This window comes from Malaya genurostris, chromosome 3 (assembly GCF_030247185.1).
Source record: "Malaya genurostris strain Urasoe2022 chromosome 3, Malgen_1.1, whole genome shotgun sequence".
In the NCBI taxonomy this organism is placed as follows: domain Eukaryota; kingdom Metazoa; phylum Arthropoda; class Insecta; order Diptera; family Culicidae; genus Malaya; species Malaya genurostris.
Window position 1 is genome coordinate 64,010,274 of NC_080572.1, and position 27,334 is coordinate 64,037,607.

At 41.0% G+C, this 27,334-nt stretch overlaps 1 protein-coding gene across 1 annotated transcript; it reads right to left on the reverse strand.

Moving 5' to 3' along the window:
* Positions 1-26,528, reverse strand: LOC131439508 (titin homolog). The gene is made up of 3 exons (XM_058610609.1): positions 26,026-26,528; positions 22,936-25,939; positions 1-13,695 (listed from the first exon to the last, which is right to left on the reverse strand). Exons 1-3 carry the CDS (start codon positions 26,026-26,028, stop codon positions 4,754-4,756), a joined length of 11,949 nt encoding a protein of 3,982 aa, XP_058466592.1. The 5' UTR covers positions 26,029-26,528; the 3' UTR covers positions 1-4,753.
* Between the last annotated feature and the right edge of the window lie 806 nt (positions 26,529-27,334).

Sequence of the window (27,334 nt, forward strand, 5' to 3'; positions counted from 1 at the left end):
TTTCACCTATTTCATATCATTTAAAAAAATAATAAATTCAATTCATATTATATACTTTTTATATACTCGGTATAATTCTATTGTGTTCTTTTGCTTTCTAATGCATTTTTTCAGTTTCTGTTCAACATAGTTTTTATTCCATGCTTGCCTGATGTGGTTAAATTTTAATTCAATACATGCTGCTTTTCACTTACCGACATGCATGGTTGAATATTTGTAGAAACACAAATCTGATTGTGTCCTCTATCCGCTGCACCAATAACAACTAACATATATATTACGTTCGCATGTGTGGTAGTGAGTGTATTTATGTTTGTTTTCTTGTGATACAATGATGCTCGTAGTGCTGGAAAATGATAGCAATAATGTAAAACCAATTAAAATTACGGCTAGTATTGTAATTCTAAGGGCATTCCATGCACCACGCCGTGCGTTACTATATACCACTTCGCTTTCGAGTTATATCATGTTGTTTTTAGATCTATATTTCCCAAAATATGACACTTCACATTCTTTTTGTTTTTTTTACTTTTTGATCCATTCGACATTCATCCGCAAACGACAAACAAATCATTATTTCAAATATGGCAGTAAAAGTCATAATAATTATCAGTTTAGTTTTACTTTTTCTTTTCTTGAACAGTGGTTCAGTTTGATATCGGCAATTCGTAGACTAAATTCTGTTGCCTGTTGTTTTCAGTTCATGAAAAAAATTGATGCACTCATTGTTTGTCTACTATAGTCAGACTTGCAAATTGCAAGCTTTACACCAAAATTACATGACGTGGAATTAGACGAGTTGTCGTTTTCTGACAATTCATGGAATTTGTATCGGATGTCACAATCTTTCCTACCTCCTCGGATAATTCGCTTTGTAATCCTCGTCCCGGCCACTTGTAATGTAAGCTGAATGTTTTGCTGTTTCTTGAGGATTCGATCGTACTTGCTAAATTTATTTCTGTTGCTCAATTTTGTTCTGTTTTCACTGTGGCTTTTCCAAATGAGATCCTATAATTCCGTTATTTATTACTGCACCAATTTATTTTAGGCTTTCAAATGTACATTCTTTTAAATACGGTATTTACACTAGTATGTTCTGCCTATATGTTTATTATCCGAAAACATGTGCGGTTTAATAGTTACTGAGGGTTAGCAAGGGTTGATTATTCTCTAAGAGAATAAACATTGACTGAGTGTTAATTTTTCAAAGTCGATAGCATTTCTAATACAGTAGTTTGAAAAGTAAATAGAAAAGTCAATGTCGAACGTACTGTGCTAAGCTAAATGCTGTTGAATATACATTGCAGTATTTTTTTCAATCTTACGGATATCAAAGCACCTCAACACGGATGTCAACAATAAAGAAATAAATGTAGCGAATGCATCGTTATTCAAAAGAAGATTGAATTACACATATGCAACATAAGATAACAATAGACGGTAACAAAATGTCCTCCTCCAGGAGGAACATTCGAAATAGCGAAATGAGGTTGGTGATCAAAGCATGAAATAAACGATTTTTTTTGGTAGTGGTGACAAGAGTTAATTTAAAAATGATTAGTTATTCACTGTTAGGTTGTCCTTTATTTTTAAACTTAAGATTTCTAAATCAAGGTTCTCGATGACCCATTGTTATTGCGAAATTTACGAAATCTTTGAGTGCTATTTCCGGTAGTGTTATTATTTCACAATATTTCTGCCATTGTCCTGTTTCTTGGTTGTAACTTTGTGAGATATCGAATCCCGAGAAAAAGTTACGCTAAAAAGGTTTTAGGTAAGCATGTATTCAGCAAGTGTTAGTTGCAGTTCAACCTATTGGAGCAACTGCTTTTAACAACGAATTCAACTGTGATTGGCTAATTCATTCATCTGCTATTTTACAAATTAACTAAATGTGCGTATATGCAGCCACGCTCAACTTGTTTCTTGATATGTTTGACATACTTTTGAATCGTCAATATGATTTTGATAGAAAACAATCTTAGTCATTTCATACAGTGTTGAAACACGCTCAGAACAAATAAAAGGACTCCGGAACAGTTAGATGAGTTGATGCTAATGAAAAACAACATGCAATTTGCATTGAACTTGATGTGATGAAATGAAGCGCGAATGGGGTTGGTCTTGCTGGTAGACGTCACGCTGAAAACGTAACTTAAATTAACGCAAAACGTAATAGGTGGTAATAGACAGGTGTGAAATGTTTGGGACGGGATAAATTCCTATAATCTATTTGTTTTTATTTTTCAGATCCCGGCAACCGTAAGCGATTCTCGTATCGTAAATATATCCCTATACACTAGTGTTGACTGTTTGCTTAAAACAAGAAAAATAGAGGAAAAATAAAAAAAGCTCTTTCTATTCTTTCTAACTTAATTTAACTAATTTTGCACAGTAGTTCGATTGTAAACGTAATTTGAACGTGATTTGGAAGGACTAAAATAAAATCGCTCTTACCTTCATAATGTTCAGAGGTTTTGTTCATAGCTTTAGCTATTTCGAATATAATACATGAACTAGAATATAATATTATTTAGTTTTATCGGTTTAGTCAGAAATCAAAGTATTTCTTTTGTTCATATCAATGTTCTATTTTGTCGGTTATGATAAAAGACTAAACATTAGTTTATTTTTTTCAGTTTTTTCTGCTGTTTTGTTTTGTTTTTGCTATATAAAACTATATCTATTTACTTTCAGTACGATTCAATGATTCATCTCCTGTGGAAACATTTTTACGACAGCGAACTCGTATCTAGAGCACATTTTTACAGTGTACCTTTTTTGTAATAGGAGCTAAAATGCTCTACGATACTGGGGTTAGTGATAGCTTATGACGATATACAATCAGCAGGGATTATAAAAAAACGATCCTTTAATACCATTGCTATTGGTTTGTTGGGCTATATGAAGCTGTTGTTTCTTCACACGCAAATGGATTGTCATCCATACCAGAATCGATTAACTAAAATTGTATAGTAAATTTTTGCTATCAGTTGATTTTTCTCTTAACATAGTGATTAATTTATATCGTAGGGTGAGATATTTTTTCTACATCATTTTGAATCTGTTTTCTCCACCTTATCACATATTTTTACACATGTTCCATAACATTCAACTTCTTCTGTTTCATCTGCTACATATCACTCACAGTCTTACGAGTGTTTTTCTATCGTTTAGCCATATCATTTGTCGTTTCGATAGCTTGGTTTGCCAACCTGTCCTACTCAATACGATACAGTGAAACCCTGAAGAAAAATTCAGTGAGAGCTGATAATAGTGACAACAGAACTACTTTCGAACAACATATAATCAGATTTTGAGCTAAATTTAATATAGATATACGTAGATTTCATATACCGTTTAAGCATACGCTTGCGACAGATAAGACAGCAGATTCAATGTGATTCCAACGCTTCAATATACATGTCGTTTGTATAATATCAAATCATTGATGAATGACCACAAAACCGAATACGTTAACAGTGTATTACTGAAATTTCCAGAAAATGATTTATTTTTCCGTCAGCGAAAGCGACCATAAATCCAGAATAGATGTTCAACTCATCAGTAATGTAATGTAAAATATATTTATAGATTAGGGTGTACGTTATTTGATCGAAGTTTGTTTGGCATAACTTTCGATTGCCATAAATTTGTTTGACATAATGTCATTTGGCATAAAAAAAAAACATTTTGTTTCATTTGCCATAATTGTAGTTTGGCACAATTTTCATTTGGCATAATTTCATTTGTGCATATTTTCTTTAGAGTCAATTTGTTCTGAGAGTACTTTAAAAGTTGGAAATACATAACAGCCGAAAACACTTGGATTACAGGTTTTCCGATTAATGATTGGACGACTCGGACAGCCTTGTCCTCGTTGTGGTATAAAAAAAAAAAGAAAATAAAATAAAAAGACCTTGCGGTCTTCTAATGCGAGGTCAAGGGATAGCTTCTAGCTTTAAATAGACCGGGCAAACGAGTGGATTACAGATTTGTGTGCGGAGGCCGCCGCTTCCGACGTTTTAGGCCGTTATGTATTTCAGCCTTTCAAAGTACTCCCAGAACAAATCGAATATCTTAAGAGAATATGCACAATTGAAATTATGCCAAATGAAAATTATGTCAAACAACAATTATGCTAAAGGAAATAGTATATCTTTTCATTTTATGCCAAATGACATTATGCCAAACAGATTTATCGGCCAAATAACGTACACCCAATTCACTAGTTTCCTACCACACTGGGATAACGGTTAGAGCAACCAACAGGTCCAAAAGACGGAAATCATTGTGACACTTAATACTTTGTAAATAATGTTTTTGAAGGAAAACTAATAAATTTTGGACTATCCTAACCCTAAATCTGTGGACATTTTTCGTGTAAGGCATCAATGGTTAAAGTAAAACTACCGTTCTGAGTTGAAAGAAAAAGCAAAGATTCCAAGAATAATTCAGTTTAGTTGTAAAAAATCGGACTGTCTATGTGTCTGTCATTTTCCAATACACAGCATACTGCCGTTCTACGCCTAATTATCCCATATATATATATGAGATATCCCAAAGCATATGGGACAATTATGTGTAGAGCGGCAGTATTCTAGTATTTGAATATACAAGAAAAGTTTGAAATTATAATTTAAGTTTCACTATAATCTACCCACCGAAAATTTCAACCAGCTTCACTGAATCTTACAATTCCATTTGAATTACTCACATCTATATACAATATTTGCTGGCAAAAATACATTACTTACAACTTTCGCCGATTACCGGCTGCTTTGACCGTACGGTTGTCCTGTTTTCCTTTAGCATGAGCGAGTAGAGTGACCAGTTTTTTATGCGAATCTCCCACTATCCAACCGTGCTGCTGCATGTGTTCGCTGCTACTGCTGGTGTCGTCACCGGTACCGACTTCAACCGTCGTACCGATAGACTGCTTTTGCTGGTGCGACTGCTGCTGCTGCTGTTGTTGCGTTGTTTGCTCTTGATGCGGTTGCGTTTGTTTTTGCTTTGATTTTGGTTGTTGCGTTCCTGCCGCTTGTTTTGACTTTGCTGTAGCTTTCTTTTTCTGTTTCTTTCCCCTAGCTACCATTTCTACGTAGTCTGCCTCCAGATCGTCGTCCTCGCTGGACGAAGACCAGAAGTAGAGTGTTTCGGCTGCATTTCGTTTCCTTCTCGGTGCCGGCATCAGGATACTGTCACTGAGTGCTGCGTTCAACTGTTCAATTTTAAGGTTAGCCTCGATGTCACTTTCAAGTAACTTTTTCTTCACTTTTTTGCATTTTATGTTGTCCTCGAAGTCACTATCTGGATCGTACGCAATGTTTTTCATTTTCTTCTGTGGTCCTTTTCGTTGTTTCAACTTGGCACTACTATTGGTAGCGGTAGCAACATTTTTTGTCGTCGATTCCATAGATTCTTTTCGCTGGTCTTTTGTTTTTGTGGTAACTTTCGACTTTTGGCTGTTAGTATTGTTATTGTTGACAGTGCTTTCGGCGATTTTTTTTTTCGGTTCTTCAACAGTGGCGGCTTTGACTGGTTTCTGCTTCGATTGCTGAAATTTTTGCTTACCGGTTTGTGCTGAATTTAGTTTTTGTTTAAATTTTGTGGTGATGGTTTTCGAGGAAATAACCACACTTGATTCCAGAATATGTTCCTCTAACGCATTGACAGCTTCGGAGCTACTATCGTTACTTACAGCTTGCTCCGGTTCATTTCCTTCCGCTGATCCCTTGATAATTGATTTACTTTTAACCCGACGTTTATTATCCCTAGTCCGGTGGTTTTTGCTCATAGACACTTCCATGATGACGCTTTCCATTACCTGACGAATTGTCTCATCCGTGACGATGGGGTTTTTCTCAGGAGCACTTTTTGATTTTACTGCTGTTTGATCCTTTGCAGGTTGATTGCTGCTAATTTTCAGAGGAGCCCCTTCCAATTTCTCTTCCTTCTCGACAGATTCTTTTTCAGACTCTAAAAATGTTAGTCTGGCTTCTTCAACTTTTTGTTTATCTTTCTTATCTATCAGACCAGCGATGTCATCCAAGTTGAAATCTTCATACTCATCTGAGTCCGGTGTTTCGGTTAGTTTCTTTTGTGTACTTCTCCGCCGTAGGTTTCTGTTATCCTTTTCATCTGCGTACTTCTCCGGCATCTTCGAACTAGGACTATCAGTACTAAGTTCAATGCCCGTTGGTGCGTTACTATCCGGTTCAGTCTTATTTTCTACTTCTAGTTTTTTAAGTTTGTCAAACAGTTTATCAAAATCTTTCGCCACAGGTTTGGCCAAATTGTCAGCTTCTGCGGGTGCTGCAGTTTTCGAACTTTGTTCATCCTTGGGCTTATCTTTGGATTTTTTGAATATTCGTCCCATGATGAGGCTTTTCTTTTGAACATCTGCCTTGACGGGTTTCTTCGGTGTTGTCTGCAGGCTACTGTAGCTACTACTCTTGTCATCTTCGTCTTCTTCGCTTAGCGTATTGGTGCCGTATACAAAATCATCCCGATCAGAGAAGCTTAAACTGGATAGCTGACTTTCTTCGCCTTGGTCGGTAGTAGCAGATTGATCCGCAATGCATGGTGTTTTGTTCCCAGTCAGCGATGAACCCGTAGCCAACTTTTTGTTCGATGTATATGACGGAGGAAGTACCATTTCTTCGGGTGGCGAATCCTGGAACGCATATATATCGTCCAGATCTGATTTCTTGCTGGGAGGTGTATTTGCTAAAGTAGAGGATTTTTTCTGCAAAGATCGCTTGGGAGTAGTTTTGCTAGGAGTACTCGCAGTGGATGATGCATTTTTCTTAGCTCGAAAACCCAACTTATTTGCAGATGATTCCTTTTTAGTTAAAGCTCGTCTTTCTCCGGTTTGTAGCCCATTCTTTGGAGAATCGTCCGCTTTAGGAGTTTCTATCCGCGGTGTGGTTTCTTTTTCTTCTTCACTATCTTTAAGTTCGAATACTTTTGGAATGTCTCCACACAGAGCGACGTCCGCCAAAGTATCTAGCTTCGATTCTTTCGCGATCTGAATACCACTCATCGGTATCGAAACTTTGAAATTATCGTAGCCTTTCAAAGCCCCCTTGGTCTTGAAAGTTTTTTGTGAAAACACTGATGCCTGCGAACTGGTAGATTTTGTTGAATTTTGGGGTGACAGATTGCCTTCGTTTTCGGAAGATCCCGATTGCTGTCCAGTTCCAGCTACTGTCAGTTTTGCGAAAGGATCATCCAAGCTTCTCTGATTGATCGTTTGAATGTAGGTTTCGCTTTCACTTACATCAGGGAAGGATGGAAAGCTATCACCCATGTTGAAGCAACTACTGTCGGCAGTTTTGTTCTGAGGTGGCAGTGGAGCGAACGGATTCGGATATGTGACACTCACTTCAGGGGGTTGATTTTGATCGCCAGTGATGCCAAGGTTTGTCATTTCATCAGATTTTAGCGATACAGTCAGGTTGAGATTTTCATTGTCAGCGTTGGATTCCTTCAACATCGAACAGCATTCGTAGAACAGTTTCTCTTCTTGACTTAGATTTTTCATTGTGTTGGGAGGAGATGTCGCAAGGGTCGATATTTCCGATGTTGTGATAGGGCTCGGTTGTTTTACCGCAGCTGCAGCATTTTGTTTCTTTTGTTGTGCTTCCAGGTATTCCTGTTCGGAAAGCTTTGCGATGTGTGACAGCGTCATTCTGTGTTTATTGTAAGCATCTTGTTTCTTGAAAACCTTTCGACACAGATCGCAGTTAAACATGACTACTGGTTTGCTGTCATCGACAGAATTTTTCTGACGTCGTAATTTAGTAACACAGATAGACTTTCGTCGTTTCCGCTTTTTTATACTGCCTCCGAAGCTAGTTATCTCCGTTGTCACGCTGATGTCGTCGTCTATTGCACTGTTACTCTCATCTTCACCAGTTTGTTCAAGCGATTCTGGAATAGTCAACTGTTGGCCAGTCGGTTTCAGGAAACTTTCGTCTCGACGGACGAAGCAGGCTAGCGACATGTTATCATCTTCTGAATCCGATTCCGATTCTGATTTATTGATTATGTCTTGGACGAGTTTGTTTAGCTTGGGAGATTCATCTTCATCATCATTTGAGAACGAAAGCGAATCGCGAGGTTTCGGAGCAATACTAGCCTTTGCTACTTCATTCTCGACCACTTTGACCAGTTCGTCAATCTTCGTTGTTTCAGCAGTTTTTTGATTCACGGGCGATTCTTGAACAGGGGTAGAGCAAGTAACAGAAGCTTCGAATATCACAGGAGTGTTACTCTTTCGTGGTTTTCGTCGACTTCGATCAATCAGCTGAATTTCTTCCTCGATGTTGTACAGTTTTGAAAGATTTTCTGCAAGTTGGCTGTTCTTCGTTCGACGCTTTGTCCCAGTTGTTGGCGTTGATAGAGGCTCTAACAGGGATTCGATCATTGGCTCCGGTGTGCCATTGAATACTGAATTCTGATTACGTCGTCGACTATTTGATTTCAAATCCTGTTCCCATTGATCGCTAGGTCCAGGTGTTTTGGACCGCGCATTTTCGGAGATTTCTTTTTCTTTCTGTTGTTGTTCCTCTTCGTCCAAAAAGGAAATCGATTGATATACCGATCCACGTCGCCTATACTGTCGTTTTGTAGCTTTACCAATCTCAGCAAGGTTTTCTTCGGGAGCTTTAGCAATTTCTTTCTCCGGGGGTTGAGTAACAAACACCGAAGCTCGACGAGCACTAATCCTGCGTAATGGAGGTGTCGTAATTGTCAAATTGTTCGCAGATTCCGTCTTCTTCGTCACTTCCTCTTGTTGACATCGTTCCATTTCTTCTCGGCGCTTTCGTTCTTCTTCTGCAGCCCGTCGATCTTCTTCAGCTCGTCTTGCGGCCGCGGCTGCTGCAGCGACTGCCGCAGCCGATTTTCGTCTAGGATCTCTTGGTTTCATCGCTGTTTCTGCAAAACTTGCAACTAAATTGAAATCCACTCCACCTTGACTGCGAGTACCCCGACGGGATGTTAAAATTAGATCATCCTTGAAGGTACTATTGGCCAGTAGTTCCTGTTCGGCATCCTTCTCTTCCATATATTGTGCTAAGTTCTTATCCACAAATACGGAAGATCTGCGTGCCATAATGCGCTTTGGTGGCGTTGGATTCTTTGGCATCAAAGATACTGCCGGCGAAGGACTTCTCGGTTTTGATTCGATTTGTGCAGGTGATTTCAATTGTTTGGGAGAATTAGACTTCAACGTTTGTTTGATTTGTTGAGTCTTATTGTCTTTTGATTTTTTATTAGGAGGTGGATGATCATTGGAAACACTTTCATCTGTTTCGTTTGGTTTAGAACTTTTCCGTTTTGTGTGGGTCTTTTCCGCCGAAGATGCCTTAAGTGAGATATTCTCGTCGGGCTTTTTCGATGGATCAACAGGCGAACCCACTTTTTTCCTCGGTGATTGTGTTGATGAAGCAAGCTTCTCAGCTGTTCCGACAGGTAGAGTAGCTTCCGGATTCTCAACTGACTTTTTAGGAGCCTTCTTCTTACTGTCAATCTTTTTCGTAGGTGTTTCTATATTCAACGAATCTTTCAATCGATCCAAATCGGATTTTTCTGTCTTTTTCTGTTTAGGAAAAGGAAAGGGAGTTTTCGAGCGAGACATCTCTGTGGGTATCTTCTTTGATTTTGTATCCTCAAATGATGGTTCCTTCTTTGTCGCTGTTTCATCTGCTTTTGGTGTTTCTTTCGATTTATTATGTTCGGCAGAAATTTTCTTGTTGGGCTTTTGAGAATCTTGCCTTTTGGTTGGTTTTGTCTTTTTGGAGGAAGTTAAACTGCTTAGTAAATCGAGATTTGTCATCTGTTTAAGGTATTGTTGTTTCTGTCGACCTTTTCTTTCCAAACCCGCCATTCGATCGATATCGATAGATAATTTCCGTGTTCGTCGTTTGGGCGGTAGCTTCGCTGGTGTTTGAGTATTTATTTTTTCACTAGATTCAGTTCGTTTCTCTTCTAAGTCCGACAACACTTCCGATTTCTTAGTGTTCGTTTTCGTTGTCACTTCTTCAGGAGCAGCCACGGAACTTCCAGTTATATGATCTATTTTATCTTTCGCTGATTCTTGAATTAAAGCAATGTTGTCGTTAGAATTTGTCACATCAACGACCACCTCAATGTCGGTCTTTGCACACTCCGTTTTCATTTCGCATGGTTCAATATTCGCTTCAACGACTTGGATTTCAGTCCTATCTTTATCCTTTACTTCGTCGGTAGCTGATTCACGCGGTGCGTCCTTGGCTCCAGTTTTCTTAGCAGGTGTTTTCTTCCCACTAATGACGGTAGGAGAATTTCTAGCTAACAATTCTGGATTTCGTGGATTAATCTTACGTTTAGCCAACTGAGGAATTTGTTCCAACGAGAATTTGATATCTGGCTTCTCGCAGGACATATCATGCATCATCTTGAGATCTTGTAAGGCGGATTGATCGACTTCTTTGAAGCTTTCCAATAGTTGATCAGATAGGATAGCAGCTAGTTCATTTTTTCGTCGTTTGCGAACAGTTTTAGCACTGGTGCTGTGGCTTTCAGTAGGAGTTTCCGAAGATTTTGGTGGTTCTAACTGGTCAGATTCGGTGACTTTCGAGTCAACATTTTCCACCGCATGCTCGGTCAGATTAGGATCTATCTGTTTTGCAGAAGAATCCGTTTTATCCTGTTCTAATTTTTCTGTAGGATTTTCAGTCTGTAGATCAACATTTTTAGGTACCTCATCGAGCTTAATTTTCGGTTCTTCGTTTATGACTTTTTTGCAATCAAAAACAGGAACGTCCATTTTCTCTACCGGGGAAACCACATCCGGTAGTTTAGTTCGGGATGTTTTCGCTCGAGAACGTGTTTTCTTTTCCTGTACAGGTGGTGGCGGCGGTGGTGGTTGACTAGCTTCCTCTGGTTTAGATACTGTTTGCATTTCGGCAGCTGGAACTACTTCTTCTGGTGTTTTTTTCCTCTCCGGTGAAAGACGCACAGTGCGGGATTGAGCAGCGGCGTTCTCTATTTGCTGTACGATCATATCCCTGTTGGGTAGAAGTATTTTCTCTAGTAAAGCAGCCGCTGCAGCTGTTGAAGGTGTTGATGGTGTAGGAATAGTCAACGGTGGGATGACGGGAGGTTTCAAATGAGGCGATAATCCGACTGCTGCCAGACGCTGTAAGTCTAACCCAAGCGGTGGTCCTGCTAGCAGTGAATGTGGTAGAAAGGACAACGGAGATAGTCCCGGCAAGAATGGGGCTGGTGGTGCGATTGAAGATACCGGAGCTGGCGTAGACGTTTCGCTGATTGATGACGGTACCACATACATACTCTTACGACGGTTACGTTTGCTACTGCCGCCAGAACCGTGAGATTGAACGGGGGGAATTGCTGGTGCGGAAACAGTAGGAATTATAAGAGTTGTAGGATTTACTACCGACGGTGTCCGATCAATAATTGGCGGGCGTTCGGGTATATTTAATGTGACCGGAGGCTGTTTGACGATTTGACTTTGATGGCGCGACTCCGTGCTCTTCGCCTCTGTGATGGTAACTGAAATGCGATTTTCGAGAGGCCTTTCCTGACGTAAGGTTGATGCTATGGATGGCTGTTGATAAGGCAGCTGTTGCGGTGTTTGTGGCTGCTTTGGAGATGGAAGTTGCTGCACGGGAGGAGTACTTTTCCTTGGATCACCGTAGTGCTGTTGTTGCTTCCGAACTGGCGATAGTAGTGTGGGAGATTCGGCCGGTGATGTTGGCACTGAGCGATTTTCCATTGAAGGAGGTGGTTGACGCCGTGCAACGATGGTAACAGATGGTGCTTCCTTAGAAATAACTGGTCGGGACTTATATTCGACTCTTTCTATGATTAGCCCTGGTGGAAGTTTAATCGACGGAAGATTCCTGGTCGGAGTTGGCGACCTCTGTGGCGATTGATGTAGCTGCTGCTGATGATATGTCTGTGGTGGTGGCTGAAGGTGGTGTTGCTGTTGCTGCGCTTGAGGTGATTTAAGATGTGATGACGGCGGATGTAAGTGGTGTGTAGAAGATAACGGTGTTGTGGGTGATCGAGGTGGAGGAGATAGATGTTGAACCGCTTTTTGATGATTGTATATATCTCTTGTGCGAGATGGAATGCTTCTACCGATTGGACTATTCTTCGACAAATTTAGTGGTTCATCGGAGATGTCTTCCATTGGCGTTATGATGGAAGCTACTGGCGACAACATTGCTGGTTTTGGGAGAGCTGGCGAATGCCGTGTATTCATCACTAGTGGAAGTGGTGCCAACTGAGGAGGAGGTATCTGTAAAGGTAATACTGCGAGTGCTGCTGGTGGTGGTACTGGATTGGGTGTGGAAAACAACGTTTGCTTAGAAGATCGTGTCTCAACGGCTGGTGGGGATTTTTTAGGACCAGGTGTTTTTGCCGTCATTTGATTGAAAAAGTCAACGCCAAGCTTTTCGGATAATTTTCCTGTGAGCATGGCGATGCAATCGTTCAGCTTTTTAGGTTTCCGTTTGCTCGTATGTTGCGTATTTGAACTAGATGGTGTCGTAGACACGGAAGGAGGTGCTGATGCTTGCGATGGAGATTTTACGGGTGTTAGCGGTTTATCTTTTTCCTGGGTAATCGGTTGATTCGGTGTTTCTTCCGGAACAGCTTTTAATTCCATCGTTGCAGACTCCTTCAGCTTCTCGATTTCTTTGACTGGTGTCTCAATAGTACTGTTTTTCACATTTTCTTGAGCTGGCAGTATTTCATTCTGTTTGCTATTCGGACACAAAGCAATTTCTTTAGGCACTTCATCAACACAAGGCTCAATAATTGGATTAACATTAATTTCTTCATTGATTGGTTTTTCCGTCTCTGACGATTTCTCCTCAGCAGTTATCTGGGTCTTAACTTCGGCTACCTGTAGATTTTCGACAACAAGAGTAGACGAAACCTCCTCGCTTTTGTCATGAACATCAACTAGACTTTCACTTTCCTTTTGTTTAGAACCATTATTTTGCACACTGACATTCACTTCGATGTCCACTAATCCCTTCTCCACTTCTTTTTTCACAGCTAAAACTTTCTTGGTTTTTTTATTTGTACCAGTAGATAATACTTTCACACCACTACGCAAAATACGTTTGTTTGCCGGTGCATTTTTACGGAACTGCAATGTTTTGTTTCCTTTCCACTGCACGTTACGACGAGTAACAAAATGTTTCGTTCGTACTGGAATATTCCGCCCTCGAGAAACCAGTTTTCTTTTACTACTTGCAGGTGAAGCATCTGTCTTATCTTCCTTATTCTCTTCCACCTTCTGCTCTTTGGTATCCTCGCGATCATTTTGCTTGATTGTTTCATCTTGCGCTTTCACTGTTTTGGGCGATTCTTCTGATTGTTTCGATGGTTTCGAAGTAGAAGGTTTAGTAGTTGTTGAACTCTTGGTGGTCGCTTTTTTGATGACCGTTGGAATAACGGCAATTTTACCACTGCGTAACTTGGAAACCATTGCTGCATTGGCACCTCGTGGCACCCCGGCTTTCGATGGGGCCAGAGTGGAAACAACCTGTTTCTTACCCTTCACGATGCTCATCTGGGGGCGTTTGCGAATTTGTTTTGTCATCTGGAAAATCTGGCGCGAAATGCGTTTCGCAGGCAAGTTAGCGGTCAATCGCTTCACTATGTCACCTAGAAATAAGCAAGAACACAAACCGGTAAGAGTTTTTCTTGTGACAACATCATTGGATTTAAGAAAGTTAAAAATATCTAGAGTTACGGAAGTTTCAGACTTATTTTAAAGATTGAAAAAAGAATTTTGTTTCATCGGTGTCATTTACTGAAATTAAAGCAATCGAATACAACGAATTAGGGTTTTAAACTTTTAAACTAGTTGTTTATTTATTTATTATTGTAAAATCAACAGAAATATTGTAGTCCTAATGATAATTTCTAATATTCAGAGAAAAGTTGGAATGTATTGTTTTGCGTGGAAGGTTGAAGTCAAATCCAGACGATACTCGATTGAACGAACTTTGCAAGCCTATGACGGCACCGTTAATTCCTTAGTAGGTTCGGCGTAGAGGTAGTCGAAGAAAGGGGTTGTTACGGAGAGCACGAGGACGAACATTGATATTAACCTCGCGGAGCAAAACCGGACAGTTAATCCTATCATTCATTCAAAATCATCAAAGCACGCGGCAGCTCTCGTCGTACTTGTAGCGTGTCAAGATCAATCAGCAATCCGCGACTTTCATAACTCGGCAGTTGATGTAGATTATTCCAAGCTAATCAACGAAGAACAAAAAAAACGAATCTACGTTCTATCGAATCTGTTCTATGAACTCCATTGAGATAAAGAGTGTTCCAGACTACTGAGCAATATTGCAGAGTAGAACGTAAAGTTCTTAGCCATTATAAATACAAATCCCAAGCAGCGAGAAGCTTCCACAACAATATAGTTAATGTGCTGTTCAAATGATAATTGCTCACCGAGTGAGACTCCAAGATCTTTTACACATGTCGATCTACTAATCATGAATCCATAAAAATATTTGAATTTGAACGGAAACTTTTTTTGGGAACGTAATGATTGAGCATTATTCGGGATTCACTATAATATGATTGGTTTTGGACCAATCCGCAAAGCTTGTCAATTGCCGTTGAGCTTATGGTCCATCCAGACATTTTAAAATTTACATCGCTGGAGTGCTGTAAGAAAATCAAAGGGCCACTTCTGATGAATTTTTATTTGCTGATCCCGCACTTTCAGCATTTCATGCTAGCATCACTACCTTGCTCGACGGTTATAATAATGGCCGAGTTCTCGACCTTTACCTTCCCAGTAGAACCGATATCGCATCCAATATTTGCGCTGCATCGTTTCCTCTAGTGAAACATGTTCGACATCATTCTCCGCTACACATCGTTCTCGATACTAAACGTTTTTACCTCATGACACGATGGAGGTTACGTTTTGCGCAAAAATTTTAATAAGATAAATAAGTTGTACAAGAAAACCGCGAAGCGCTGCCATACTAATTATTTAAAGAAGGTAAGCAATGTCTTGACATTACATTTCTTCTGTGGAATTTGACCTTTCTGTTTCAACAGACTTCACAGAATCATTGCATGGCTGGTAATACAATCCTACTGGCACTATGAATCCTTCCAGGTCGAGGCCCGAACATATGACAACTGGCTTGTAAGACCAGCGCTGTATGCATTGAACCGCCAATCCGGGTTCAAAGAAGGTACAGCATATGATGAAGTCTAACACAAAAGCTTTATGGAAGCACGCGAATGAGTAAAGGAAGGAATTTGGATTACCATCGTTAATGCGGTTCGGTGAGCGTACCGATTCGAGTACTCAAGAAATTTGCCAGCTCTTTTCGGAACAATTCGCTTGTGTTTTTTTGTTAATTTTCTCTTTTCTCTACTGAACCATTATCCCCAAAGCAAATCGAACGAGCGGCGATCAAGGTTCCAGTATCTAATTGCTTTTTGCACTCCATTGGCATAGACGTGAACTCAGTACAGATGGCTATCACTGGATTAAGATCTTTGAAATCTGCATCGGGTCTGGGATAATATCACCCTTTTACCGTTTATTCAGAACCTCAAAATCTAAATGGACTAGGAAGGGAAAAGCCTATATGATTAGACAATCTCAAATGGGTGCAAAAACCACCATATCTTGGAACAGGAATATGAATAACAATAATTACAATATGAGAATAAAAATAATCACAAATTAACATACAAATGATAAAAAACACCAAAACAAAGATCTTAAAATAGATAGTCAAAGTACAACAGATTTTTTAAAGTTCCTAACAAAGCTACTAGATGATTGTCCAAACTCGAAATACTTTTCCACAAAAGTAAACATTCGAATACAAGCAGCTTTGGCTCATTATATCCAAATAGAGTTATGTGAAATCTATTCTGAAGCAGGGTTTAATTTCGCAGCGTTCTGCTCGGAATCCGAAAAATTGATTTCGGAACGTAGCTCAGAAGCATCGACCTCCCCGTTTATCAATTTTGCGTATGTGGTGGCAGATTTGCGGGGTCTCGCAATTGTAGGTGTCGCAGCGCCAAACGTAGAGTTCGTACATATTGAGATGTTGGTTGAGATCGGATCATCGAAAGTACAGTCAATTTGTGGCTTTTAGAATAAGTGAAATACTAGAATCTATAAATATGAATCAGTGGCATTGGTTGCGATCAAAATCCAACGTTGCGGATGACTGCATGAAATGAGTACGACAACCAGATATACGTCATGATGGTCAGTGGTTCCGAGGACCGAGTACCTCAAAAGGACGAAAGACAAAAGGCCGAATATCACAACAAGTCGAAGCACAAAAGGCCGAAGGCAAACACGTGGATTACATGTTTTTCTGCTAGTGTACATCGTTTCCGATTAGTGATTGGACGACTCGGACAGCGTTACCTAAGCGGCTTGGCGCCGCCGAGGTTACCTTGTCCTCGCGTGATAGAAAAAATAGAAAAGAAGAAAAAAATGCGGCTCCGCCGCCTTGCGACTTTCTTATTGTTGGTGCGTGAATTACAATGTAACTGGCAACACGTAGTCGCAGAATGACAACCACACAGTATGGTAACATTTGATAGTTAAACTAACTTGTATTTCCTCTAAAATAATACACACACATGTATAACTTTCGATACAATAAATTTCATTACTCTTTATACTGTTAACATGAAAACACGTTTCCTTTTATTTAACTCCGTCAGGTTATAGGCCCAGGTACAGTTTATTAAACAGTTTTATTGTTTGCTGCTGTTCGTCGAAATGGATCGCCTTGGAATTGTGAAGCTGAATAATCAAAACTATGGTAGCTGGAAATTCACCGTCGAGTTGCTGCTGGCGAGGGAGGACCTGTGGAAATGTCTAAACCCAGGAGTTCCGCCGGTAGAGAGAGCTGTCTGCACTGCAGTTTCTGCATGGCAAGCTGGCGATCAGAAGGCAAGAGCGACGATCGGTTTGTTGCTAGAGGAGACGCAACATGCACTCATTCGGTACACCGCACCGGCGAAAGAAGCATGGGAAAATTTACAACGTCATCAGAAAGTGACAATCTCAGCAAAAGTGGGCATTTTCTAACGGCTTTGCGACATGCGTTACAGCGATGGAGAAGACATGGAACGGCATATGTATGAAATGGAACAGTTGTTTGAAAAGTTATCAAAAGCTGGAACAAATCTTGGCAGAGAGCTGGAAGTGATGATGGTCCTACGCAGTCTTCCGAAGTCCTTCAGGACTTTGACAACTGCTTTGGATTGTCGGAATGAAAATGATATTACGCAGGAGTTAGTAAAGCAAAAGGTAATGGACGAAGTGTTAAAGCGAAAAGGGGATGAAAAAACCGAGAAAGCGTTGAAGGTGCACGATAAACCCCTTAAGAAAAAGGTCGTAGTTAGTCACAATTGCCAACGACCCGGGCACAAGAAAAAGAATTGCCGAATCAAGACAAACCAAGACAAGCGAACAAAATCGTGATTATCTGAACCATTCTAAAAGTGCTCAGGCCAAAGTAGCAACATCAGCAAGAGAAGCGGAAGCTTTTGCATTCGCTACTAATGATCCGCTCAATGATTGGACGATTGATTCCGGTTCTTCATGGCATATTTTTGCAAATCGTGAATATTTCGAAAGCGTAAATAAAAAAAGTTTGGATACACCCAGTGTTGTTGTTGCAGCTGATGGTCGACAGTGTTCGGTTGTGGGTGAAGGAACCTGCCAGATCTCTTGTGTAGTAAAAGGACAAGGTCTGAAACAAGTGTCGCTGACACAAGTCCTTTACGTTCCGGACTTGAAGATCAATTTGATATCAGTTGGCTGCTGATAAAGAAAGGAGCTGAAATGAATTTCTCTGCATCTGGATGTAAAATTTCACGCAATGGAAAATTAGCTGGGGGTGTGGTGCTGGTAGGTGGCATATATTTGCTTAAGTTGATTAAAAGGCCAACAGTTTCAGTAGCAAAGTGTCATAATCCGCAATGTATCCATGAATGGCATCGGAAATTGGGACATCGTGACCCGGATGTTATATTGCAAATGGAAAAGAATCAACTCGCAGACGGTTTACGTATTCAACCGTGTGGTATTCGTGCGGAATGCGAATGCTGCCTCGAGGGGAAGATGACTAGGCTCCCATTTCCCAAGTAAGCAGAAAAAAGTTCAGTTGAAGTGCTGGTGGATGCTGTTATTTCGTAACGTTTATAGACGACTATAGTCGTTATTGCTGGATATTTTTCTCTCACAAGAAGTCTGATACTGAAGAATGTTTCAAACATTTCGTGTGCATGGCCAAAACACAATTTGGCAGGCCACCGAAACTATTTCGTTCGGATAAAGGTGGGGAGTAGAGATCGAAATCCTTGCAAAACTTCTGTACACAGGAAGGAATTTTACAGCAGTTCACTACGGCGTATACACCTCAACAAAATGGTGTTTCGGAACGAAAAAACAGGTCGCTCGTAGAGATGGGAAGATGCATGCTTCTGGATGCTAACATGGGTTATCGATACTGGGCAGAAGCAGTTAATACAGCTAACTACTTGCAAAACATACTGGTCACAAAAGTGAGGGATAAGACTCCGTTCGAGATTTCGGCAGAAAACCGGACTTAACGCATCTACACGTTTCCGGTTCGCAAGCGTTTGTTTTAATACCATCGGAAAAACGAAACGAAGTTGGAACCAAAAGCCGTTCGCATGACATTCATCGGGTACTCATCTCAACATAAAGGGTATCGCATGATTGATATGGACACGGGTAAAGCCGTCACAAGCAGAGACGTGCGTTTTGTAAAACAGAATAAGTTGGAAATTTTCCGTCCAACGAATCAAGTGCCGGAGGAAACAGATCGGATAATTGAGTTTCCACTTTTATTGACTCCTATCGTATCGTAACAACAAACGAGGACGACAATGGAAGTATTCTGAGCGAATATGAAGATGCAGATGAAGAAGATTTCGAAGGATTTGAAGCAAGTTCGTTCTTTCGCGGGGATGAATAACAGGAGGAGCAAGTAAACAGTGAAATGCAACCAGATAATTTGCTACGTCATCAGCACGTTACACGTCAGTTTAGACGTTACACTTCTTGTGTAATAAAAAAGTGTCTTGCAAATAGCATTAACTTTACGTCTGCTCAGCGGATTATGTTGATCCGGGGGTTTGCGTCAGCATAATCTGCTGACGCACTGATGAGTCGAAGACGAAACGTAAACTTAAGAAAATGGTTATGTGCACCTAGCATAAATTTGGGGGTAAAAGCAAGCTTTTTCCCCTTCAAATTACCACAATCTGTACGGCCAGTAAGCCGAAACTTATTTCGTTCGAGACGTCAGTTTAGACGTTACACTTCTTGTGTAATAAAAAAGTGTCTTGCAAATAGCATTAACTTTACGTCTGCTCAGCGGATTATGTTGATCCGGGGGTTTGCGTCAGCATAATCTGCTGACGCACTGATGAGTCGAAGACGAAACGTAAACTTAAGAAAATGGTTATGTGCACCTAGCATAAATTTGGGGGTAAAAGCAAGCTTTTTCCCCTTCAAATTACCACAATCTGTACGGCCAGTAAGCCGAAACTTGTTTCGTTCGAGACGTCAGTTTAGACGTTACACTTCTTGTGTAATAAAAAAGTGTCTTGCAAATAGCATTAACTTTACGTCTGCTCAGCGGATTATGTTGATCCGGGGGTTTGCGTCAGCATAATCTGCTGACGCACTGATGAGTCGAAGACGAAACGTAAACTTAAGAAAATGGTTATGTGCACCTAGCATAAATTTGGGGGTAAAAGCAAGCTTTTTCCCCTTCTAATTACTACGTCATCAAGTCAATGGCCCTGTGAAAGAATTATCTGGTGAACCTCGTTCCTACAAGGAAGCTATTAGCGGACCAGAAAAAGAACAATGGATTCAAGCAATGTCGGATGAATTAAAATCGCTGCAACAGAACCATAATTGGGAAGAAACCGAACTACCGCCTGGAAAGAAACCTGTAGGTTGTCGTTGAGTTTCCAAACGGAAGTACGACGAAGATGGGATAGCGATCCGTTACAAAGCCCGTTTTGTTGCCCAAGGGTTTACCCAAGTCTACGGTTTAGATTTCGACGAAGTTTTTGCACCTGTCGCGAAGCAAGTTACGTTTCGAACGCTGCTAACAATCGCAGCTAGGCGGAACATGTTTGTGAAACATATCGACGTTAAAACCGCGTACTTAAACAGCGAGCTGGACGAACAGATTTTCATGAAAGTTCCACCGGGTGTAACAGCTTCAAAGGGCAACACAGTTCGTTTATTGAAGAAAAGCATTTATGGCCTTCGACAATCAGCGAGAATGTGGAACAGAAAGAAAGGAACGATATGTTAGTCGCCAGTAAGAGCCAACAGGAATACGATAAGGTTTTCATATGTTTAGCAGCTGAATTCGAGCCTACTGAACTTGGAAATGCATTTCGTCGGAATACGAGTGGAGAAGCAGAAAAATAGGTATTGTTTGAGTCAGAAGGTGTATATTCAAAAATTGGCTGATCGTTTCGAAATACAGGATGCTAAGGCATCAAAGATTCCCATGAACACAGGCTACGTACAGCAAAAGGAGGAGAGTGACAAATTGACTACAAATGAGAAGTTCCAAAGTCTCATCGGTGATTTGCTTTACCTAGCTGTGCAAACTCGACCGGATATTGCTAACAGTACGTCCATTCTCTGAAGGAAGGTGAGTCAATCGACTGCTGCTGATTGGGTGGAAGTCAAGCGCGTGCTCCGCTATCTTGTTGAAACAAGCGATTTGAAATTGTTTGTTGGCGGAGCTGGTGATCTCGAAGGTTTCGCAGACGCGCAATTCGGGATTCTTGTTTCGACTCGGCGATGGCACCATATCGTGGTGGCACTTTCTTCCACGGAAGTGGAATACATCTAGCTATCGGAATGCTGTCAGGAGTTGCAGTGGATACTAAAGCTCATGAAGGACTTTGGCGAGGATGTAAAACAACCTGTAAGAATCTTCGAGGACAATCAAAGCTGCATAAAACTATTGAAGCAGGAAGGAGGAACTAAACGTTCGAAACACGTAGACACTAGGTATCATTTTGTTCGCGATATGGCTGAGCAGAATCAAGTTAGCGTCGTCTACTGTCCTTCTGAAAACATGTTAGCAGACTTACTGACAAAACCGTTGGCGTGGGTAAGAGCGAAGACGTTGCGTGAACGCATCGGACTGCGAACGACTTGTTGAGGAGGAGTGTTGGTGCGTGAATTACAATGTAACTAGCAACACGTATTCGCAGAATGACAACCACACAGTATGGTAACATTTAATAGTAAAACTAACTTGTATTTCCTCTAAAATAATACACACACATGTATAACCTTCGATAAAATAAATTTCATTACTCTTTATACTGTTAACCTGAAAACACGTTTCCTTTTATTTAACTCCGTCACTTATGCGAGGCCAAGAGATAGCCCCTAGCTTTGGGTAGACCGGGCAAACGGGTGGATTACAGATTTATGTGCGGGGCCGCCGCTTCCGACGGCTTAGTCCCAATGAGCCTCTTTGGCTTTGTGCTTATGTGGCTGCGTCACATCGCTAAATGGACATAAACGACTCGCCATTGGAAGCCCAAAGCAGTCCGAATCGTCTGATAACTAATCTAAAATAGATTGTCTCTAGCAAGGAAACTTGTTATCGTGTGTTTTCGGCCTTTTGTACTGCGGCCTTCTGAGACTTCGGCCTTTTGAGTAAGTTTGAACGATTTCAACCTTTTGTGCTTCGGCCTTTTTAGATTCGGCCGTAGGCGTATCCGCATTAGACCTTTCAAAATCGCAGTAAATTAGAACAAATTCTAGTAAGCAGCATGTTGATCTGTTATGCAAAATGATCATTATGCCTAATAACTATTATGACAAACAACCATTATACCAAACGGCAATAACAATATTCTAGCGACTAATGCCCTCGGGTATATGGTTTTCTGGACTTTGGTACATTCTGGGATTTTATTACTTTCTAGAGCAGGGATTCCCAAAGTGGTCGATATAGACCCGTTGGGGTCGATATCCTTTTTGCGGGGGTCGACGTAAACGAAAACTGACTATGGGGGTCGACGAGGTCTAGAACCCCCTATCGTTTGATATAAGTTGTTATTTGAAATATTTACGCTAAAAAAGTTGTGTTTATTTTATCATCCGCTTAGATCGGTAACTATTTTACATCAATGTAAAAAAGCAAACGATTGAATTTTCGAAGGAATTTTTTGATGGGGGACTGAGGCCTAAGTTTATTTTAGTAAAGGGGTCCATGACCCAAAATAGTTTGGGAACCCCTGTTCTAGAGTTTGTGTTTCTGGAGATTAGTACTTTCTGAGCAATGAGTTTCTGGGGAAAAAGATGCGGTTTTTAAAGTTCTGGAGAATAGTTTTCGGGGAAATGTTATAGAATCGGGAACCCTACATTAAAAAAAGTAGCAGATAAAACAACACACTGGAAAACCATTCATTTTTTTTAACTTCGAAAAAATATTCAATCTAAAAGTTTGTAACAGAATTTTTTTTATAGTTGTGTATCAGATGTACACAGAAAAATAAATCAGAAACAATCCCGTGGACTTCATATGTAATTCATTTGACACGAAAATTCTGGACATATAGAAGCTTTCCACTCCCCTATCTACTATATCATTCTTTACATTGAACAAAAACGCATTCCCGGATTCTATGCCGGTGATGAGGCTTATACTGCTTTCAAGCTATTGTTTTCATATTTTCCACAGTATACCGAACATGAGAACTTTTCCTGGGCAGAACACTTACAGGGATAATTGTTACTAAAGTATGTTTGAAAATGAAGTAATATCGTATCCTACAATAAGAATAACATTTGTACTAAATACTTACTGTCTTTCTCCCTTGGGCGGGGTGGCGACTTCGGTTTTTTCTTCGACTCCGAGCCACTAGTGCTGCTACTGTCGGCATCAACGCCAGAATGGTTACTGGCAGTTTCTGATTTTTCAACCGCAGCATGGACTGCGGACGACTGGGCGGCCTTCCGTGCAGCAAGAGCCGCCTTGTTGCATCCCTTCCTGCGTCGGTTGGCCCGCCGATATTTCATTCGTTTCTTCGCCTGCAGCCATATGTAGTCGTTGGTGCAGTTGAGGATGTGTGCGTACAGGACTAAGGTGTTGAGGCATTCCTTTTGACACTTAGAACACTGTACCGGGCCAGGTTCTGTTGGATAGCTGGTAAAAGATGTGACAAAATCGGGTCCAGCTGTCAGCAGCATATCTAATGTGGAACGGGATGAACAGGATGAAACGACACTAGTTGCAGTTTGACCTGACAACGAAAGTAACGAAGAGGATGAGGTTGCCGTGGAGAACGAGGTAGCTTCATTCGATGAGGAATCTTCACTTTTGATCTCCGTGATGGTTGCAGCTGATTCAGAGGACGGTTGCCGAGTCGGCGGTGTTCGACAGTCAAAACTATTCGAAGTATAACTCGATAGACGGGCGTAATGAATGCGGTGCATGGTTAGAGCGGACAAGGGAATAAAGAAATGTTTGAACAGTTGCTTTTCAATTAGTTCACGTCCCACGATTTCATAATAGGTAGAGTACACGTATGGATGGCGGAAAGTTTTGTGTTCTTCCACCTGTTTGAGTGAACTGAACTTGTCACCACAGCAGTAGCAGATATAACAACGAGGTCGAGCCCATTCACCGCTCAGTATAACCTGTTGACGGCAGCCTGCATTTGGCAACTTCAAAAGATGCAAACTCTCTATGAAGTCGTCGTCTAACGAATTCAGGAAGTGTTGAGCATCGATCGCTTGAGTTCTCATAAGCCCAGCACCATCCAATGATTCTGGTTCTATTTTGATAATACTTTGATCGTGCTGTTCGAGGGTAATTTGTGGCAGAACGCGTGTATCTAGAATATGGTTCAATTCATCAACTTGTTTGCGCTGCTCCTGTCGAAGACTATCTCCAACTTCTGTTATAGATCTTCCAGCTTGGTACATACTTCGACGGTTACGAATCAGCTCATGTTTGGTTCGCATGGTTAGCTGCGTCCACATGTCCAGCTTAGACAGATCACGTAGACCCAATGTTGGTTGCTTAACTTTCTTCACGATTTTACCGTTTTCACTAACGTACTTGTACTTTTTGACAAAATCCCATTTCCACTTCCAGGAATTTTTAGTGATTGGTTTCTTGATTTTGGACACCGGCAAAAAATCCGTTCCGTACTGCTCAACGGTGAGCAGAGTTGGAAAGACGGTCAACGCAGGCAAATTGGTGGCTTCGTGGATCTTACTTTCGGTCTGAAGAGGACTTTTCACTACAGTGGAACGTATTGTCGGAATGGACGCAACCGGACTTATTGGTGACGGTGCATTAGGATCCGAGGCTTCAATTTTACCATCCAGGTGACAGCTTAGATTTTGACGGACATTTGCGTTTACCTTTTCATAGAAATCTTCGTCAAATGTGCTCACGATGTCGTTCTTTCCACGTGACACGACAAAGTCACTCTCGGAGCTACCGCTTGGATTGTTCAGCGTGGAACGAATCGTTTTCAATTTTGTTATTTTGTTGTAGTGATTGTCCGGCTGTGAAGTGGTGGTGGAGGAAAGAGAAGACGAACAACCGGCATTTTCGGCAGTAACTGTTTTTCGGCGGGTTTTTGTGCTGATCGTTTTACGGCCCTGCTGTGAAGTTCTGTGCTGTGCGATCCCTAGCCTCGAAAGCATTGGCTCGGAGGAACGCATCATCACTTTATCGGACTTTTTACCTAATTTTGATTTAGATCCACCAGCTAAGGTCATCAATCGTGTTGCCGATGTTCGTCCCGAACTTCGAAGTCGAGTCGTGCTAGACGAGGTAGAACTCACCAGTCCCAATGCAGCAGACAAAGAATCTACGGCATCGATATTTTCAATAGTGAGATTCTTCATCGCTTCGGTATCAAAGTCAACTTGAATGGTGAGTGGAGTTGTCAGAATTTCGCAGTTTTTCTTCACATTGAAACTTTTTAGGGCAGCTTTTGACTTAGGTCTAGTGCGGTTTGGGTCCGAATTGTCACTCGATGGATGCAGTGTTTCTAAATGCGCATCACGAGCTTCATCACTAGGAAATCGTACCCCACACGGCTCGCACGCAAAATACCGATCGGAGTGCTGATCAACCAAATGCTTGAACAGTTGCGATAGATCGTCCGATGCTGTTGCAACTTTGCCTTTATTGCAGTAGCTACAATTGGGAAATGCTCCATCACTGACCGTGGGAATTACTCTGCTACTACTTCGTCGCTCTTTAGATATCCGGTGCACTCGGTCTGTGTGTTTGGCCATTAAATTCTGACTAGCGAAAGTGCGGTCGCAATACAGACATAGCAACTTGTAAGTAGGACTTGGACTAGAGCAGCTCGTTCCTTGCTCGAGATCCGAAGGAATCTTCAAAATATTCAGTGCACTCAGAATAGCTTGCAATCGGTCTAGTGGTAAACGGCAAACTATTCCAGATGATTCTGCCTGTTCTTCTCCAGATACTGATCCAACTCCGGGGGTAATTGATGGCACTTTGAAGACATCCTCGGTAGGGGTTGCTTTAGTTTCAGAGGTCGTCTCCCAGTCTCCAACCGAAGAAAGGGACGATGAAGATGAAGTGGAAGAAGATGATGACAGACTATCATTTCGGATTGAGGTCAAACGTGTTGAGGTCCTCCGACTAGGTGGAGGTGTTGGGTGCAGCTGCTGAGGTCGTTTTCCGGTTGGTGTTGTTGTTGTTTGTTTTGCTGGAGTTGAACTTGCCTGGGGTGATTGTTCTCGATCATCACTTGGTTCTGAAACCGGAAGTGGTTGATCACTGGCGCTCGACGACAGTTGTGAAACCAGTTTCGTCTGCAGTACGGAAAATACCGAAAATTAACATGGAATCACCAAACATACGGTAAATCGATCCAAAGAAAATCAAAATAAAAATTTACCATTTTCTTCGTGTGTGCGCTTTACTGGTGCTTTTAGTGTCTCCACTTCTCTCAGACTGCTTATGGCGAAATGGGGGGCGCCCATCCAATTTATCTCATTTCTTTTGTCGGACTACGTCGGGTTTCCGCCTCCAAAACTTTTTTCGAAATCCGGCAAAAACTTACAAAAAATATCACTACACACTATTTAGGAAGCCAAATATCTTGCCAAGGGGAAAGAAAAATTAAAACAAACACAAATCGATACCAGCAGGAAGACACTGCGCTGAGTTTCACTTTTCCTTTCGTGCTACTTCTTAAAGAACGGGCGACACAATTTTCCACAATTTCGGGAGCAATTTAGGTCCAATTCCCCGCCCCCGGGACGCAAACTTTTGCGACAAACACTAGCACTGCACTTTATCTACAAAGATATGCCGAAAAAGCACAGAAATTCGTCTTGACTTTTGCACAAAATTCAAATTTTTGTTACGACGGTCGACGACGAGGAAGAGTGAACAACGGTGGCCATCTTGCTTTTTACAAACGTGTGTGCGTGTTCGTTTTCAACACCCAACAAAAAAAATCACCCCGTTCTCTCGCTCAGCCGCAAAACAAATTTGCTTGCTCGTTCTCCCATAGTAAACGACATTAATGCAAAACATTCTCACATCTTGAGGTTGTCAAAATAAAGTTTGCACCAAGCTCACGGACTCATGCGATGTTTTCGAAAAGCTGAACGACATTTGCAGGGTTGTTTGCTCTCACTTATCAGCCCTCTGCTGCACTAATAAAAATTTGTACAATCGATTCATATGTAAATAGCATAGGTTTTACACTCATTTTATGAGTTAGGTGTATGTTTTCATGAATTTCATGTGTTCTACAAGTAGTGATAGTTCAAAAAAATACAAATAATAATACCCCTACGTCCCATATAAACGAATCGCCAATGTTTGATTCACAGCATGAACAAGTAAACCTAGCAAATATCTCCCTTTCGTTGCGATAGTGTGAAAATGTGAAAGGAGATCGTTTCTTGCAACGCTACATGCTAGTTACTACGGTGCAAAACAAACTTGTTTGCTTATCGTTGCTGTATTAAACTGCAACAATCAGTCTAAATATCGCCGGCTAGTGAACCGAGAAGCTTTCGAAATGGTGAGAAGTTGCTTAGTAGAGGCATGTGACACACGAACAGGGTCGTCCGAAATTTCGCTCTATAGTTTTCCTAAGGATCAAAATATGTAAGTAATATGTTCACATATTTTTCACTATAATAAACAGTAACTATAGTGAACTTGTTCTTACCCTTCAGTGTTGCTAGTTT

Bases quoted from the DNA above. Each gene is read 5' to 3' on its own strand.
- LOC131439508 (XM_058610609.1), bottom strand. The intron at 13,696-22,935 runs GTAAGTATTTAG...GCTTATTTCTAG, and splicing joins CCGCCCAAGGGAGAAAGACA to GTGACATAGTGAAGCGATTG.